Source organism: Falco punctatus (genome assembly GCF_963210335.1).
Source record: "Falco punctatus genome assembly, chromosome: 2".
NCBI lineage: Eukaryota > Metazoa > Chordata > Aves > Falconiformes > Falconidae > Falco > Falco punctatus.
Window position 1 is genome coordinate 91,163,946 of NC_137581.1, and position 18,684 is coordinate 91,182,629.

The following is an 18,684-nucleotide window of genomic DNA, read 5'->3' on the forward strand; positions in this document are numbered from 1 at the left end:
GTAACACATCAATACAAAGTGTTACTTAAGAAAAAAGATGTTTTTCAAGGGAGTGATAGGTTGCGGATGTGAAAAGACTTTTGGATTTGCCTGTAGAAAGGTGGTTTTAAATTTCACAGAATAAATGCAAATTAAGAGACCATTGAAGAGGAGGTGTCTGAAGACAGATGTGAGAAAGAAAGAGGAAAGGGGAGGTAGCAATTTTACATATGCAGTTATTTTTTTCAGTGGACTTTCACTGTGAAGTTGTATCAGAAGTGCTTCCTGTTCCTGAATCTGCAAAACAATTGCTGTGAATTTTATATATTTTTATACATACAGACACGAAAAAACACAGATTCATACCCTTCTTATGCTCTGCAATTCAATTTACAAGGTATAACAGAAAAGGTATTTGAAATTTCTTTTCCCTTTCTGATTTCACTGCCTGTTAGTCTGCAGCTATAGTCACTTGGAAGATTTTGTGGAGGAAGTTTGTCTAAATATGAGAAAATTCTTTGGTCCCTCTTTAAGATCTAATTTACCTCTGTCAGCCTTTGCAGATACCTACTTTTGTTAAAGATACTGGTGCTGAATTTGTAAGAAGCTTATCACATGTATCTGGTTGTTGTCTTGTTCTGCTTTTTTTCAATTTTTCAGGTAGAGAAATAGAAGTATGTGTGGAGAATTACATACTTTTCCTGTTGTCTTACTTTGTTACTGTTTTACTCAGTTACGCAGTTGAAAAAGAGGAGGTAGCAGGTGTGATTGCAGTGTTGTTCATTTGCATGGTATGAAGTTGTTTTTCAATCTTTTTAGCTTGAAGACTTCAACCTGAAATCCAAAATCTTTACTTTTATAACGAAAAAATAAATGTGGATGATGTGTAATATTAGTGCTATTAGGAGACAGATGAAAGAGTTGATTTTTTTTCTGGTCCTGTTTTAAAAAATGCCTTGTCTAACCATGCTCCGCACTGTAAAAAACTGTGTTTGTAAGTGTGGTAGCATCTGAGACGGTTAGATTTTGCTGATAGCAGATGAAGATACAGAAAGCAGGAAGCCGTGGTGCAGAGCCATGCTTGCTGGTTTTAATTTACGAAGCTAATTCTATGTGGGATTGGATAGCGTTATACTTGGTAAACTGAATTTGCTGCATGTGACAACCTTAAAGCTTGTCTGTACTCTGGACGGCTTGCCAATATTGCTGGCAGAATTGGGGAGGTAAATTCATTTTAAAATTAGGAAGGAGTGTAGTGGTAGTTATTTTTGAAATTGTGGTGTATAGCTTAGATTTTCGAGTCAGCTAAACAGGACAGGGGCTTTGTGTAACTCTACTGCAGCCTCAAGTCAGCACAGCAACCTGGATTTCTTGTTGTACAAGCAAAATACAATCTTGAAATAGTGCAAATTAGTTGTAGGGTGTCGGGGATATCCATGCTGAATCATAAGTGCCCAGTGGAGATCCTTATCCTTATCGGTTGCTTGTTACTTCATTTTCTTCCTTGTATGTTTTCTTTGTTTTCAGTCCTTACAACCAGCCAGAGGTTGCAGGGGATTGTGAGTGAAACACAGGGCGATTCGTTGCTGAGACGGTTGTGCTTGTTACACACACACCACACACCCCTACCCATCCCCGTGAGTGCCTTCCTAAAGCCTTTCCCTAACACCTTTCTTAAGACTGGGCCTGTGCACATGCAGGGGCCCTTTACAGCCGTAGTTTGGCTCCTGGGAGGGAAACGAGGATTTTCCTCATGTCCCAGAACACTTTGGTTCCTGCAGTGCTTTCTGCTTCTCCAGCTGATGCTTGGTACCCATCAGACCCAAGAACCGACCAGCTCCTGTTGTCCTGCCCTCCTGCTTTGCCACCACACTCTGATACAGCTGTGCCTGCCTTGGCTTCAGGGTTTGTAAGTTCTTACACCCTTCACTGCTCTCCTGAGTACTCTGCATACTGTGAATTGTGACATCTGGGTCAACTTTGCCTGAACAGCCACTTCTGAAAGTTGTGGCATCTGCCAAGGCAGTGAGGTTATATGCAGACTAAGGAAAGCAGCGTCATTTCTGTGTGTACCTGAAAAGATAACTTGCTTTATGGGTCAGTGAATTATTATGAGGGTTTTTTTACATACTTGGCAGGAATTTGCAATTAAATTACTGACTTTTTTTTGGAAACCTAACTAGAATACTATCTAGGTATTTGTTCTTCGGAAATGTTTTAGATTGTGGCAACCTAACTGCTGTGTTGTCTTGACAACGAGAACCAGGAGTACTAGTTTTTATTCCAGGTTCTGGGTATGGCCATTAAACTTACTGCCCTTATGTTGAAATACAGGAGAATACAATTGGTGAAAGAAGCTTTCAGATAGATTCCGTCATGTGAAAATGTTGTCTCTTTGAGCTTTTGTTTCTGTCTATAACAATTAAGATTTTGTAGGGATAAACATTGCTTCACTGATGTGTTATGATGTGTTATGATGTGTTATGCTGCTGTTACTACTCTTACAGTGGTGAAAGCAAAGCTAGTAAAATGGAGTCATTCTCCCTCTCCCAGTCCATCTCTCCACAACGACACAGATCCAACAGGATGTTCTTGTACCAGTCAGTAGTCTCTGAATGGGCAGCGTTCACTCTTCTAAGGGCATTCAGCACAGAGCAGCAGCAGCACTGGGCCACCCTGGATGCCCAAGGCGTAATTGCAAATTGTGTCACGCCTCAACCTGTTCATCTGGCTTCAGAGGAGCTGGGGGAGCTCCCAGTGAGGTAGCTGCCCTGGATGTTTGGCCTGAAAGTGATGTGAAACTCCCTGGCAGTGACAGAGGCTCTTTCCCAGTCCCTGTCGCGGGGAGCTGATGATATTCCCAGCTGGATGGGAAGGGTGCCGTGATCATTGCTGTCAGCAGAATGGATCCCGTATGTTTGTCATGGGGGCGAGCATGCTGTTGGCTGTCCTGTGGTGATCAGTTCATTGGATGTTTTGATGCCAGGGTTTGAGAGGGGCATTACTTGGGCGTGTGGAGCAGAGGAGTGATGGGTTGCTGCTTGGGGCTGTCAGCTGTTGGATGTTTTGAGGGAATCAGTGTGTGAATGTTTTATGAACAAAAGTGAGAACGTTTTAAATATGTGCAGCAGCCTTGCAGTGGACACATGGTAACATGAAACTTCAGCGTTAAGGTTTCTATTAGCTTTCAGTGACTAGTATTTTATGTTGTAACAAATTATTAATAAAAATTAACCTTCTGAAAAGCAGTGGCTTAATTGTAATTCTATATTGATAGAACTGGTGAAAATGTAGGAGTTTGAAAACAAAATGTGTTGCTTTTCATTTTTTAATATGCATTTTAATTGCTGATGTTTAAAAAAAAACAAGAAAGGAATATTCTTATTTAAATACACATAATATTGCTTCACTGTTACAGTTCAGTGTAGGCAGTATAAATTGATATACAAAGGAGATTCAATTATTTCCTCTTTTTGCTCAGGTTTGTCTTTTGTATTAAGGAAACCTCAGTACAGTATGTCTGTTTAAAATATGCCGTTGTTTAAATTGTAAATAAAAAAAATGTAATTTTATGTTAAAAAGGAAACTAAACACTACTTACTTTTCTTCCCCTTCCTGAGGCTCCAAACCGTTAAGAGGAGGAGTACCTAATCAGAGATTGAAACGAGGACCTAATGTGCTATCTAGAAGTTGTATTCTCAAAGATAAAACTTCTTTGGAGCTGTAATATCATAATTCTTCAATTATGATATTAAAGCTTCAATTTATTCAGAACTTATTTATATATTATTATTTGGAACTTCGCGTTACACAGAGAAGTCAGTGTGATTTTGGCAATAGCCTGTTAAAGTAGTTTCCGTAAGGATTTATAGAATTGGCAGGATTAGATGGTGGATGGTGTTTCTCCAGCCTAGTCCTAAAAGGTGGGGGGCAAAGAGATGTCCTGACCTTATACTTTCTCTTTCTTGAAGTCAATTTCTTTTTTTATTTTCTTCCCCCCTTTTATTTTTTTCTGGCAACTTTCTAAGCTTCAGATGTTTTTATTTTCTTTGTAGCTTGTTTATATGTGGGTGGGTATGTTAGTAATCCATGCATTTTGGTCTGATTCATTTTTACACTTGTTCTGGCAATTGTTTTACAGTTGGAGCAGGCAGCTGTGAGAAATGCTTCTCTGTAGGTAAAATCTGGAGAGGTGCTTAGCAGCATTTGCATACAAATGTCTTGCAAAATATACTTCCCAATTTTTGGATTTACCAAGAGTACAGCTGTGTACCTAATTTTTTTCCTACAGGATCAAAAACCTTGTTAGAATTCTTAAAACACAGTAAAAGGAAGCACAAAGTCCTAGAAACTGAATTGCTGTTCAGTTCTGCTGCTGTTCTAAGCTAACCTGAGAAGACTTGGTGTGATTTCCACCTTTCTTTCAATTTAATTACATAGCCCTGAGATGGATTCTGTCAACTTTAGGAAACATTACCTGATTTTGATGTTTTTAATGTTTGTTTTCAGAAAAGGGTGTAAGAGTTAACAGTATTCTGGATTCCTGTGGTGTAACTACAGCATTTAATAATGGTAATTGTGAAGAGTTGTGCTTGCATTCAAGCTTAGTCTGCCAAATATTCCATCTACTCCATTAGAATGATCCAGTCGGTATCTGGACTACATCTGCTAATTGTCTTTCAGTTTCTATTACTTAAATGTTAAGTAACATTAACAGTAAGTAAGAATGAAGATGTGAACAAGAGGGACATATAGGGAAGAGAAAACTATTGGGGATTTTAAGACCAGCTGTTCTGACTGCTGATGTCAGATACTGTTTATATCAGATTACTGTTTAATGATACTGTTTACTTCTGAATATTCCTGTCCTGATCAAAGACTGTAATTCGTTAACAGTAAGTATATGTGCATACGTGGGGGGGGGGTGTGTGGTGGTGTTTGGTGGTGTCAATTTTTTATTTGTTCGGGTTTTCTTTGTTGATTTTGGGGTTTCATTCTGTGTACAGAAGTCCTGGTTTTTTTGGAAGTATCATATGTAGACCATTTAACAATTTTCATATAACAGCTTTCACGCTTTTATAGTGTGCATCAACCAGAATGGCAAACTATTCACTATTGCAAGTACTATTTGACAAATTGGGTATCTCTGTATTCAGTGCCTGTAAGTGCAGCAGTTCCCTCCTAGAATCTTTTGGGAATTATTTGGGAAGCTGATGGTGGAGACGGAGTCCTTAAAGGGTCCCCCATTTCTTGCTGTCACTTAATTATTTGCTCTACTAGAATTTAACTGGCATTATTGGTAGAATTATAATATGATAGATTATATCAGAGCAGTCTAGGTTTACGATCAGCAAATGTTCTCTTCTGAGTTGGAAAGTGACAAGTATGTGTGAGTCCCTTAATCCTCATTTTTTGGCTGTTACAGCCATATGAAATATATTATTGCTTATATATATACTGTAGTCATTCACTTAGCCTTGGAAAAGACAAAGGTGCAAGTAAACGACCATCGTGTAATAGGATGAGTTATTTACTCACTCTGACTTCAGACTTTCAGTGATGATACTTAGTGCCAACGGTTGTGACAGGAGGTGGTGAGGGATAGAAGGGAAGAAACAAGTATAGCGTGCGGTTTTAAAAATAACATTGATACCTCCCACCCGGGGAGAAGGAACAAGGCAAACCTGTCATCTTTACAGAAGGTGGTAATGACTTCTGGTTTTATTGTTAGTTTTGGTTTGTTTTTTTTTTACTGACAATATTCCATTGCAGGTCATTCAGGATTGTGCAAGGTGTTGAGTGTATGTATCGGCTGCTTCAAAAAACCTTGATCTTTCCATTTCCCACTGCATGAGGACTCACTGCACCCTTTGAAAGATTAATTTAGTACTCGTTCTTCTAGAGAACTTGCATTCACCTTCCCAGAGGCTATAAGCCAGTATTATCAAAAACCCTGATTAAAACCACCCTTCTAACAGAAACTGTCTCTAAAACAGAAACTTCTTTCATAACCTTCATGATTGCTTCTGGTTACAAGTTATTGCCATTTTTTCGGCTTGTTCGTGATAACCTGCATAGCTAAGCCTTGGTTTCCCTTCTTAGGGAAGTTACTTAGATGAGTTTAGGTGGTCTGATCTATCTGTTGGTATTTGCTTATTAATTGATAGCACAAAGCAAATGAAACTCCTTTTTATCCTTTTGGCTGAAAATTATTCTCTTCCTACTTCGAGCCAAAAGCATTGTGTCACCCAGCTTTCCTTTTGCCACCTGTTTTTTTGGTTACTTGAAGGGTTTTTTTGTTGTTGTTCCCTCACCCCAAGCCTCCTTATCACGCTGCCCCCAGGACTCTGCCAGCATGTGAGCACACTGCCCATTTTACTGCACATTACTGTCATGTTGTCTGCATTACGTGGCCATGGCACTTCAGGGACATGGTTCATACTATGTTGTCAGCCATTGCCAAGTACTGGCCCAACAAACACCTAACTATAGATAAAGAAGGTAAAATGCAGATCTTAGTGTTTTCTTTATCCTTTCCCAATGTCCTATGTGTCGATTTTGTTGTACTCCCAAGCACAAAGATAAATTACAACATGTTCTTCCTTTAGAAGTCCTTCTAAGATGACCCGGGTTACTCACTTGCCAGGGCTGAATTAGAGAAATATAGATGGAAGAATGCCTGGAATTCAGAACTACCATGTTAACTTTCTTGAATAAAAAAAAATATCTAAAATTCACCCACCAAAAAACGGCAAACATGTCTCAGTGTGGCTTTCACCAAATTTTTTAATGCTTCACTTTTGTTTTAGAGTCGTCTACTTCTAGAATTGAATATTTCTATACAATTTGTTTAATGGAAGAAAGTACTGAAGTACAAAAGGACATATGCCCACTTGTTTTCATCTGTTCCCACACAGCTGCTTCATTTTACAAGTTTCAGTCGATTCATAATGCTCTGTGGTGTACTTTTATCTGTTTACATTTCTTTGTCTCTGTGAGATCTGTATTTCAAACTGAAAGCACCTGAAGGCCTTTGGTTGTGAATTTGATTTGATCAGTTCTCATAAACAGATTGTCACAAATAACGCTGGTTAATTGAAAACCAAAAATGGGTTTGTTACTGATGTTTTGTAAATGTACAGAATCCTAAAGCTAAACTAAAGTCCTGGAAGGAGTTAGGTTTTGTGTTAGCTTGCTGGGAGATACTGCCAGTGTTTTTCCCTGCAGAAGGAAAGAGCCTGTGTACTTTGAAACCTCCTTAAATGAACAGTTGAGGGCGGATCCTTTAAAAATTATTGTACAATAATAAATTCCCTGCACAAGTAGTTCACTGAAGTTGATGGAGGATACAACTGCTTATATTCACCAGTTCATGAGGGACTGGGCACTGTGCTTCATAGTCCTTAATTGCTCTGTGGTTCTGTGTAAAAAGCTTCCCAATTTCTGTATTGTCAACCCACATGTTTTTAGTGGGTCATTTGAATTTCTGCAGCCTTTCAGACAATGTGAAATTTTTTTTGAGAATTTAGGTAAACTATCTGGTGGACATCAGAGGAAATTTTTGAGTAAGTGGAGGGAGAGGAATGCTCATTAGACTTAAAATAAAAGCTTTTTTTAAAAAAAAAACCCTTTCAAAATGTTTTCAGCCTACACACGTGTGCGTGTAGTAGACATGAATAATGTATGTGTGTGGTATGCAGAAATAAACACTAGGTCTAAAACCAGAACATACAAGTTAAGGTGTCAAAAGTTATTTTTAAAGGGACTTTTACAAAATAGAAAGAAAGAAAATGGGTTCTCTGGTCTCGTTCATTAATTCAACCTTTTTCCCTCACTAAGCAATTGTATAATGCTGACCTTTTATGTCTGAAGTGGAGTTTCTACAAGGAAGTAGAATGTATATTGCTCACCCTTCAGAACATTGGTACCGCTTGCAGTGACGCTCTGTCATATTGACTCCATTTTTTTTGTCCTGAGTTTTTTACCTTTTCATTGTTTCCTTAGTGAGTATTCAGATATTTAGAAAAGGATAATTTTTGTTTGATCTCTTTAAAGGGGAGTGTAGTGTATTCCCCAGTAGCTTGTTTTTTAAGGTTCATGCCTTTCCATTAGAAGCTGCCCTTCTCTTCCCACTCCCCTACCTGGCAGCTTCTATGTGAGTTTATTATCTTATGAAGCTGAAACTGGGTGCACAAGTTACAACGCTGAAGAACTCCTTCAGGGCTTCCTTGCTCATACCTGGAGCTACTTGTAAAATGTTGGTTACTTGCCTCCCTAGTCTCTGTACCGTGTCCCTCTGCTGTCAAATTGCAGCTCCATGGGACTGAGCAATATAAAGAATGAGAGAAACTATTTATTACATCTCTGTTATAGAGTGGTTTTTATTTGAAGACTGGTTATATTAGTGGAGGCCTTTGAGCCTGTCCGTACTAAAATGAGATCCTCAGCTCCTACCATTGAAGAATGTATGTGTAGGGACAGACAGTGTAGAGAGATGGGACTTGAGTTTTAACAAGAAACACCACTAACATTTGCTAATGAGTGCTAAGAGATGTATTTGTTTCCTGCTGATGTTTTCAGACACTCGTAAAGTGAAAACAAGATTTACGGGGAGAGGCTAAATTACTATCTCTGACTAGACTGCGTCGTTGTAAGAACTGACTAGGCTCCCAGACTCAGTATTGCCTCATCAGATCTGGCAACAAGCAACAAAATTAAGGATAAACACTGGCTACAGGCCATTATTTTTAGTTAAGGCCAATTAATATTAGCCGGTTAGACTACTTGAGAGAAAAGGGAAGTTTGCATCATTGGAGCATAATACATAGCACAGGTGGAGAGCTGAACTAGAAACAGCATTATTGCTACTGTGCTGCCATTATACTGATACCATCATATTATTGAGCTTCATCTCAAAGTAGTAAGTTTTTGCACTCCTGCACATAAACAGAGCTTGTGAAAAGGTGTCACATGTAATGATTCGATGAAAATACAGAGCAATTAATGACAAGTACTTTTCTAGTTATGCAAAAAAAATAATAATGTTGTAGTAATTGTCTGATAAAGATCATTTGTTGCCACTGACAAAGCTCCTTGATTTTTGTGATGTTAGCAGTGGCCGCTAAAATACTTCTTCTTTTGCTCTGAATGTGTGTGTCTTTCAATGAGCACAAACCATGGTGTTGATGTTATCTGCTGCAAAAATACATAGCATAAGATAATAGAAAACCAAATTGTTCTTTGTAAACATTATGGATGAGCAGCCTCACTTGTGATGGTGATGGGAGCTTGCATCCCTTTTACTCTGTACTGTTGTTCTTTCAGTGCTTTGGTTACAAGAGCGTTAGTATAATGTATTGCAAGAGAACTTCTGCTGCAAAGCAGTTATAAGCAAAGCTTTGCTTCAGGGCCGTCTAGTAAAACCCTGTACACCAAGCAAACAGGCTGTACTAGTGAAAGCTCAGTTGGTTAAACCAGTTTAGCTAGTTCAGTCAAGTTAGGGGTAGGGGGTTCTGGTTTAGTTACAAATCATACCTGCCAGTCTTCCTGCTCCAGCTGTGCTGGCAGAAGTCTGCAAATAGGTACCATTTTAGCAAATTCCACTTTGGTTGTTTTTAACGTAAGCACATTGTTGCAATGCAGTATTTTCCTTTCCTCTTTTCTATCTTTTGTATCCTCCCCTCCCTCCAGCTCTCCAAGGAGTTTACAGCTCTGCCTCTTTGTTAAATGAAGCTGCTCTTGGGTGTAGTTATTCTCACCTGCCTCTCTACCTGATACATTTTCTGCACTCTTGGAAGACAGAAGTCTAAGGTCTGAATTCTGTGAGTGGTAGAAACAGAAGGTAGTTAGTATCCAGTTTTTGTTCTCAAACGAATGGGCTGGAATAATGGCAGATGTGTAAGCTGTGCAAGATACTAGGACTGTATTTAAGATCCAGATAATTATTGCTTTGTCATAAAACACTAGCGTTAACTCTGTTTTTGTATTTTATAACAATTGTATCGTTAGCAATGAGGCAACTAGAAAGGAGTGATTGAACAATTTGTTTAATGTTAATTTTAAGTGAAAGGGATACCTACAGTGTATCTGGAAAAGCTTCTTTAAGATGAACAAGTAGTAGGCTAACTCCACTCTACAGACCATCACAGTAAATTTAGCTAGGGCACCAAATGACATTGTTTAAAATGTTAATGAAGCATTTCTGCGCACTGCAGATGCTGTAGCTATACTAGCAAAAAACTGAAGTTGTGAAGTTGTGTTCGGTAGTGTGTTGCCTTGCAGCTCTTCTCTGCTGGGTGCACTTATGTGCAGAGAGAAAAGCTGTGCAGCTTGTACCATGTTAGATTACTTTCATGCAAGTGGTAAGTGACTAAGCAAAATTTGAGCAAGCACAAGTTTGATCAGGAAAGAAACAGAATAAATAGGAAAAGACATGGCAGAAATGGGCACAGGACAAACCATGTAAATTCAGGCATTTCTGACAGTGTTGCAGAGAGCAGTGTTCTAATACCTTCCAGCTATATGGTGGATTACATGGGAGCTTCTCTAGAATGTTGTTCACACCCTGCTCCTAGCCCGTACGCTGTTTCCAGCTTAACCTAGAGTTAAGTTGTATTAGAGGTTAGTGTGGACAGATTATGGTTCTTGCCAAAAGTTTTGTAATAGCTTAGTTCCCCACAGGAGGGATGAATGCTGTTATATATATAATATATAGTCACTTTTTTTTATCATAGCTGACAGGATATATATATATTCTAAAGACTACATTTTAATCTGAAACATGGCATTTCAGTTAATTGTGACTGTCCAAGAACGAGTGTTTGAATTGCTTCAATGATTATGTCTTCCATGGCTTCATTTCTTCTCCTTGCCCTCACAGGGATACTTCGTCTGTGTTGTGATTGATTGCAAAACTAAAGATAACTTTATTCGCAGTATTTTGAATTTGGGAGACCTGTTTTATTTTGTCAAATTTCATTCAGTAACTCTAGGTCATATTTGCTTCCACAGTACAAAGCATTCTTAATTCTCTCTGTCATTTCTGCAGCCCAGTCTGATATCTGAAAAACAAATGTTATTATCATAAAGGTAGAGTAGAAAGGTCTGCTATAATGCCAACTTAGAAGAAAATCCCACCAGATGGGAAATGGGTTTTCTCAGAAGGAAACAGGTGAGGTTCCTGTGGACTAGCAGAAAGCAAAAGTCATTCATGTTTTCAAGAAGGAAACGAAGGAGAATTTGGGGAACTCAAGCCTCACATTGACCTCCTGGAAGCCTTTTCCAGACATACGAAGGACAACGAGCTGGCTGGGAGTAGCCAGCATGTGTTTGTGAAGTGGAAGTCATGTCTGAACCAGCCTGTTGGCCTTGTGCGGTGATGAGCTCATTGCCTTGGTGGAGGAGGGGAGGGCAGTGGACGCTGTTTCTGTTGACTTCAGCAAAGCTTTTGAGAGCATCTCCAGTATCATCTTCATTGACAGACTGATGAAGTGCAGGCCAGGTGTATGGACAGTGAGGTGGATTGAGAACTGGCTGAAGCGCCCGGCGCAAAGGGCTGTGACCAGCAGTGCGCTCCAGCTAGAGGCTGGTCACGGCCGTGTGCCGCAGGGGTGGCTGACGGGGCTGGCGCTGCTCAGCATCTTCACTGCTGACCTGGGTGATGGGGCAGGGTGCGCTCTCGGCAGGCTGGCGGGTGAGGCAAGACTGGGAAGAGTCCCCGGAGGGTTGTGCTGCCGTTGGCAGAGGCCTCAACAGGCTGGAGAAGTGGGCTGGCAGGATCCTTGTGAGCAAAGGGAAATGCCAAGCCGTGCAGCGGGAGAGGAGCAGCCCCGGGCTGAGCGGCTGGAGAGCAGCTTTGTCGAGAAGGCCCCCAGGCCTCTTGGTGGACACGAGGCAGACCGCAAGGCAGCGGTGTGTGCTGGTGGCCAAGGCAGCTCCCAGCTTCCTGGGCTGCATTGGGCGGAGGATTGTCATGAGGCAGGTGGGAAGAGGCGAGCCTTCTCCTCGGCGAGCCTTCTCCTTGGTGATCCTTCTCCTCGTCTGCTTTCTGGTGAGGCGCATCTGGAGCGCTGCGTTTGGTTCTGGTTTTTGCCATAGGAGGGAGAGAGGGAGATGCTGGAGCAAGTCCAGTGAAGGGCCGTGAAGATGCCTGTGGGCTTGGACCATCTGGCACCTGAGGAGAGCCTGAGAGAGATGGGACCGTTTAGCCTGGAGAGGAGAAGTCTCAGGGTGACGTTATTGATGGATCTGAATGAGTGTTGTGGTGGAATAAAGAAAGTGGAGCCAGACTGCCCCTGCCAGTAGACAGTGAAAGGAGGAGAGGCAGTGGGGCACAAACTGAAATACGTAAAAATCCATTTAAACATACGAATATTTTTTTTTTTTTTTGTGAGGCCAGTCAAACACTGGGACAGATTTTTGTGGAGTCTTTATCCTTGAACGTAATTAAAAGCCAACTGGACAAAGACTTCAGTGTCCTTCTCTGACTGACCCTGCTCTAAGGCAGGGTGTTGGAGGAGGCGATCTCCAGAGGTGCCTTCCTGCCTCAGCTGTTCTGCGAGTCTCTAAAAACAATTAGTTTTATCACTGTACTTTGGCTCAGTAGGGATCGCTCAACTATGGAGTAGTAAATGGAAGTGTTAGTTGAAGTATGGAGGATAATGCTCTGAGCCTACCTAGAGGCTGTATCTTGTGAACAAGCGATGCCTTTTCTGTATAATCAAGTCAAGCGTTGGTTTTAGTTTCCATTTCTAATTATAACTACATGTTTTTTCTTTCAGTGAGCAGCATTTTTCACACTCCAATTAAAAATATGATGCCTTTCCCACTGCTTACACACACATGCAGTTATGCCAAGAATAAAGAAGGAGATTTTAGCAACATTATGAAATAGTGATTTTTGAAGCACTTAACAGGCTGAGTGAACTCCAGTGCCTTTAGTTGATTATTTTTTTTAATCCTATCTTTCTAGGGGACATGCTTTTATGTGTATCCCTTTCCCTCCCTACTTTTTTTCCCCCATATCCCACAACTTCTTAAGTGACGTTTAACTATGAAGAGGTGAGTTGGTAACTTACTACAAGTCATAAGTAACCCTTTATGAAAGTAGGCAGCTACAGAGAGAAGAGTATCCACGTTCTGTAATAGAAAGTGGTATGAATCCCAGGCTTGCCTAATATAAAACCTTTGTAGAGTGCTTGAAGGGAACTGCTGGAAAAACTTGCATATAGGAAAGTAGAAATATCAGAATATTAATGAACCGCAGGAGGCAAAGATGTTACTCTGAGTAGCTGCAGATTACTCAGGAAGGAAAAAAGTGTCTGCTTAACGTGTGTGTGTGTGTGTGTACATGGATGGTTTTGTTTACGAGAGAGAAAGAGCATGATCTCATTTTGGAGTTTGGAAAGCATCTCTTGGCTCTCTTTGCTTGAGATACTGATGTAAGGTAGGCTCTCATTCTCTTGAGATTACTAGCAGCACTTCTCTGTATTTTATCTACAGCACATGTTCACATGCTGGATAGACAGGACATGGTAAAGAGTTAGATAATAGTATTCCAGATCAAGCCTCAGTATATTACATTGTATGTTGACTTTGACTCATCCATTATCCATTTTATAGTTTTATCTTGTTTTCAGTAAACCGTAAATCAGTTCATGGATCTATGTTTGTGAAATGGACTCAAAACTACATGAGGAGCAAAGTCTGCATGTTGTTTTGAAAAACATAGTAATTTTTAATACATTTTTCTAGCTAGGTCTGAATTGCTGTAACTTCTCTGAAACTCATCTCATTAGAAGATTGGGTTTTTAGACCTGTACGTTAATGATTATTTTGAATTTGTTCCATGCTATCAAGATTTCTCTTATATCATTAGTTACTAGATTTATAGTTTGGTCTCTTCTCCAAAATTGCTTTTCACTGGCTTGATTGTGTGCCTCTGTGTGTTAAGTTGTAGACTTTATATGTCAGCCGGTGAACCACCTGCATGTTGTCTGGTAAGCAGGAGGCAGGCTGGGATAAGTTTTGTGGAAGAAGTCATGCACTGAAGTGAGCACCAGGTTTTCTGGTTACCTGGAACATCCTCCATTTCACAGTTCCCGTGGAGCCATCTTTTCCATGCAACCCTCTTTCTTTTGCTGCTAATTATAACCTTCTGGGTTCTTACAGTCAGAGAATTCCCAAACTGTAAAAAGAGGAAAGAAGGACTTGATAATTTAGAGAAGAATGATTGAGTGAAAGGGAAGAGAAAAACGATTGTGAAAGACAAAAGTTGTGATGCATATGGGGCTTTGTATGCCTTTGTGGAATGATTAAAATAGTTTGGCTGCCAAATGAATCGCACTTCTCTTTTGTCATTCATGGAGGGCTCTGCTAAGGTAGAGCTTCTGTATGAACAAGATCTTTTCAGATTAGAGCATTTGAGCAGCTTGTTCTGTCTTGCAGTAAAATTTATTTTCAGCAGCCATAATCTAGACATGTTGTACCTGTGTACAGAAAGCAAAAAACCTTGCTGTAGAATTTTGTCCCTGAGTTCAATGACACCTGGCAGAAGCTAGGCCAAGACAGAAGATTATCTATATTACATTTGGAAATGGAGTATTTGCCTCTTGGATTTGTAAACCTAGAACAAACTTGTGAGAAACTAGTATTAGGTTAGTATTAGGTTTAAGTCAGCAAAATAGAGGAATAGTGAAATTATAGTAGGGAAGTTGAAGGGAAGTATTGTAATGGCTGCAGCAAACTTGCTGTTCTGAAGAGTTAAAACTGATGACTACTGTTGAAATAGGTAGACATTAAAAAAAAGGGGGGGGAGGGGATGAAAAAGAACAGCATACAGTGTTAAGATGTCTGTTGAATTACTAACAAGGACTGAATTCAAGAAGGGTGATGGAAAGGGAGTGAAGTCATGGATTGGGGTTGAAAACTTGAACAGGGCACCATAGCTCAGTGTAATACGGTGAAAAATGCAAGTGCTGTAAAAAAAATCAGTAAGAAGAAAGTGGACTAGAGGAAGCGCAGCGTGATGTTCAAAGCCAACATAACCTCTGCTGTGCTTGCTTTTGTTTTCCTTTGGGTTTTTGGGGTGGGTTTTTTTGCACCTTCTTTCTCAGTTATCACCCTGTTAATAGGTATGCCCCTGTGGCTTTCTCTGCTGACCATGAACAGCGACTGTAAACCATCTCTTCTCCACCTGTTTCACAGAGGTTTAGTAGTAAGACAGAGTGGTAAGAGTGAGAGTTGAGAGGATGCATAGGAAGTTAAGAACCGGAGCACTGAGTTTAAGCAGAATGGCTCTTGCAAGCCAGCCAGTAGGGCCCTCTGTCTGTTTGTACAGAGGATACCAAGGTTTAATACAAGCGGTGAAGACACCTTGGATTAAAAAATTGTATTCTGTGACAGCATCTACTGGCAAAGACAGACAGCTGTGTTTGTAAGATTTTTGTCCTGTAGTGTTTTTAAATGTGCCATGATGACTTTCTATTGGTTTCTCCCAGTTAGCCTCCTTTAAAACTGCAGGCAATGGTGTAGTCAAAATCTTTGATTTTTTTTTTTTTTTTTTTTTTTTTTTTTGTAATGGCTTTTGGGATTTCACTTTTGACAGACACTCATGGTTTCTTACAGCAGTTACTTTGCATAGCTTTGTTTTATCAAATCTTTTATTATTGGTGATTTGTAGTATTAGCTTCATAGATTTGATCCAAAGCTCATGTAGTCTGTTACATGGCTCCATTTGGATTGCACTGCCTATTGCCAATAATTAGATGCATATAATAATAATTAGTTATGCTTTTGCTTGAACATTTTAATATATCACTCTGTACATGTGTGTGTGTCTTCTCCATCTCCAGACCGTACTCTGAGTTTTCTTGCAGTCTCTTGAGCAGGAGCAGAAAACACTGCTAACTACATGGACCAATGTTGTGACCTAAAGTGACGTATCTGTGGGGTTTATTTATTGTCTTTTTCTTTCTTGAAATCTCACTCTTTTAAATTATGTTAGTAAGAATTAATTTTAATTGAATCAGTAAAACCTGTTTTTATGTATTAAGGTAGGGTAGCAGAAGGTCGTCCTTGCATCTATTACCTTTGCAGAGACTGAGTGTCATTCTGAGTTCTTCAGGCTTTAGAGATGCAAGTATTTGGCATGTTAAGAACAGAACACCTATATTAGTCTAACCATCTTTCTCCTGAATACCTGGTTGATGTCTGATTAATGACTGCATTATTTAAAATTGTTCATGCATTTATATAACTTTGCCTTTAAAATGTTTAGTGATACCCCTGATTTTTGCTTATACTGAAATAGATCTGAATGTTCAAGAAGGACATTCAATCTGCACTTTGCTAGCTGTTTAATGGCTGCTGTAGTGGCTTTCTGACGCCAGCATTTAACCAGTCTGGTTAATACTGTTTGGTGGCAGTTTGAGCATAAAAGATGCTAAATAAAGCTTAATGTTCTGCAGTGCAATCCTACCAGTACAGATGACAAACAGTGGTTTCATTCTTTGCAAATTTGGACTGCTTGCACAGTGTTTGCATAAATTCAAGCATGATCTGATGCAAGGAGAAATAACATCTAGTTGTCTGTTTCCAGAGTAGCATGCCAAAAGCAAAGGCAGTTAACGACAGTATGTTTCTGATTTGAGTCTCAGATTTACTTTTTTTTTTCTTTTTTTTTTGGTTATGCATCAGTGATTCAAACAACAACTTGTTTGTGTGAATAGTGTCCCTAAAATGATCACTTAAGTTGTGTGATCAGAGGATCTGCTCTGTTAGCTTTGTGGAGCTTGTGGATGAACTAGAGCTTTTGGTAAAGAAAATGCTACTTAATATGGAAATTATTTTACCCTTTTAAAGTGGAATTACAACAATTGGCATGACCAACAGTTAGGAAGAGATTGTCCTGCTGAGTTCTGCTGCAATTTGCACCATTTTGCTGCCTTCTTGCAAACCTTGTAACAAGAACAGTGGAAGGAAATGTGTCTGACCTCTCTTCTTGAGAAGCTGCTGACAAAAGCAACGAGGGTGAGGTAAAGGCTGCAACATTTTGTTGCAGAAGCTATTTCTGCATCAATTTTATAGCCATTCTACTGAAGTGGGAAGAGTAACTATTGCTGTAGTTAACTGTCACAAATAACATAACCCAGAGGACTTTCACGGCGCAGAGAACGCAGCCTAACGCAATGAAAGCTGGGAGCTCTTGAGGTGGTGAGATTCTTCATATAATACAACAATTATCATCTTGGAGGAGCATCTTATTTTCTGCAGGAATTCTTACAAGCTACTTTTTGTCAAGAGCAAAGCTTTTTTTCTGAGCTTTTCTTGTGACAAAAAAAGGAGTTTCTGCCTACTGACATGGAATGACCAACTGACTCACAAGAGCATGAAACATTACCATGTTTGTTCAGATATGATAGCCTGTCATATCAAGCACATTTTCTCCACAGTGTATTTCTACTTTAAAAGATCTTTAGTTAAGTGATCGATTAATTTTTTTAACGATTATAGAGTTCATGAAGAAAATTACCTACTTATTTTTTAAAAATAGAATAAATTTGGAATAGATGAATTGACATCGCTAAAGCCTGAGACATAAGTTTAATTAGTTACTGGCATAGCATCCGCTACAGTCACTATGCAGAACGTACCTCAGGGAATGGTTGTCTCAATGGATTCATAATGTCTTATGCTGCATGGATTCATCTTACCAATGTTAAAGAAATGAGTTGAAGTGTTAGGGAAACTTTTATTTCATTAATTCCTGGAATGTTGTTAGAATTTTTAAGCGTAAAACTGTGCCTCATCATCTCCATATGTTTTTCTTTTTGCACTTTTTAGAAAGGGCTTTTGAATCTTTGCAGAGACATTAGGGTTTTATTACACTTCTTGAACAAAATCCTTCTCAGGTACCAGAGCAGTTGTTTGTTTTTCAGAGGAAGTATCTTTGTCTGTATTGGCAAGAACATCACATGGGTACAAAGCCGGAATCTGGTGGGTTTTTTTTTTCCTGTGGATTTACTTTTCCTTGTTTTGAAACTCCATAAAGTCAGCTGTGAAGAAAACATCTTGAAATGCATAGTTTTGGAGACTTTGTGTTACTTCCATGGTTTATGAGATTGCAGTTGACTAAGAAACTTCATGAACCCTGGAGGCCACCTGTTTGCCTCTTTCTTCTTTTGAACTGTTTGGGTTGCACAAAAGTACAAACATCTGCAAGTCCTTAGCTACTCATAAACCCTCCTTTCACAGGGTGTGCCAGAGACTGACAAAATCTAGGCATAAGGTATGTTATTAACTACAACTAGTAGACATAGCCCTTCCAGGGTCTTGGACACCTCTTACAGTTTTGGCACAATTTCTCCCCCGATCTGGCTGCTTTAATCTGTGTTTGAGGAGCTCAGTCAGTTTGTTCTTCTGCCACATCTTTTTGACTCCTGAGTAGCAGCTGAAGGAGTCAGAGTTGTACCTTTCTTGTTCTTAAAATGACTGTTCTCTTGCTCATGTTCAAGCTGAAGCTACTCTTCAGAGACTGGGGAAGAGACACAAATGAGTCATTCTCTCTCCCTCCCTCTGCAGTGCTGCAGAAAGTTACTTGTGGCTGATGGCTGAGCTTCTGAGACCAAGTGGGAGCAATAGGAGGCAGCTGGAGAGGCTTGCTTTTACCATCAATGAAGATGACTTAGGAAAAATTGTATTTTTACA

At 39.7% G+C, this 18,684-nt stretch overlaps 1 protein-coding gene across 5 annotated transcripts in view; it reads left to right on the forward strand.

The window, feature by feature from the left end:
- SH3KBP1 (SH3 domain containing kinase binding protein 1) overlaps positions 1–18,684 on the forward strand; it is a 232,590-nt gene that overhangs the window by 29,345 nt on the left and 184,561 nt on the right. Inside the window, exon 1 of one of the 5 annotated variants that reach the window (XM_080377616.1) lies at positions 228–376. The exons of 3 other annotated variants lie outside the window; for them this stretch is intronic. In XM_080377616.1, coding sequence (XP_080233742.1) covers positions 353–376 — 24 coding nt within the window. In that variant the 5' untranslated portion in view covers positions 228–352. Of the gene's footprint in view, positions 1–227; positions 391–18,684 lie in introns of those variants that run through there. One more of the 5 variants, XM_080377617.1, reaches the window with a different exon arrangement.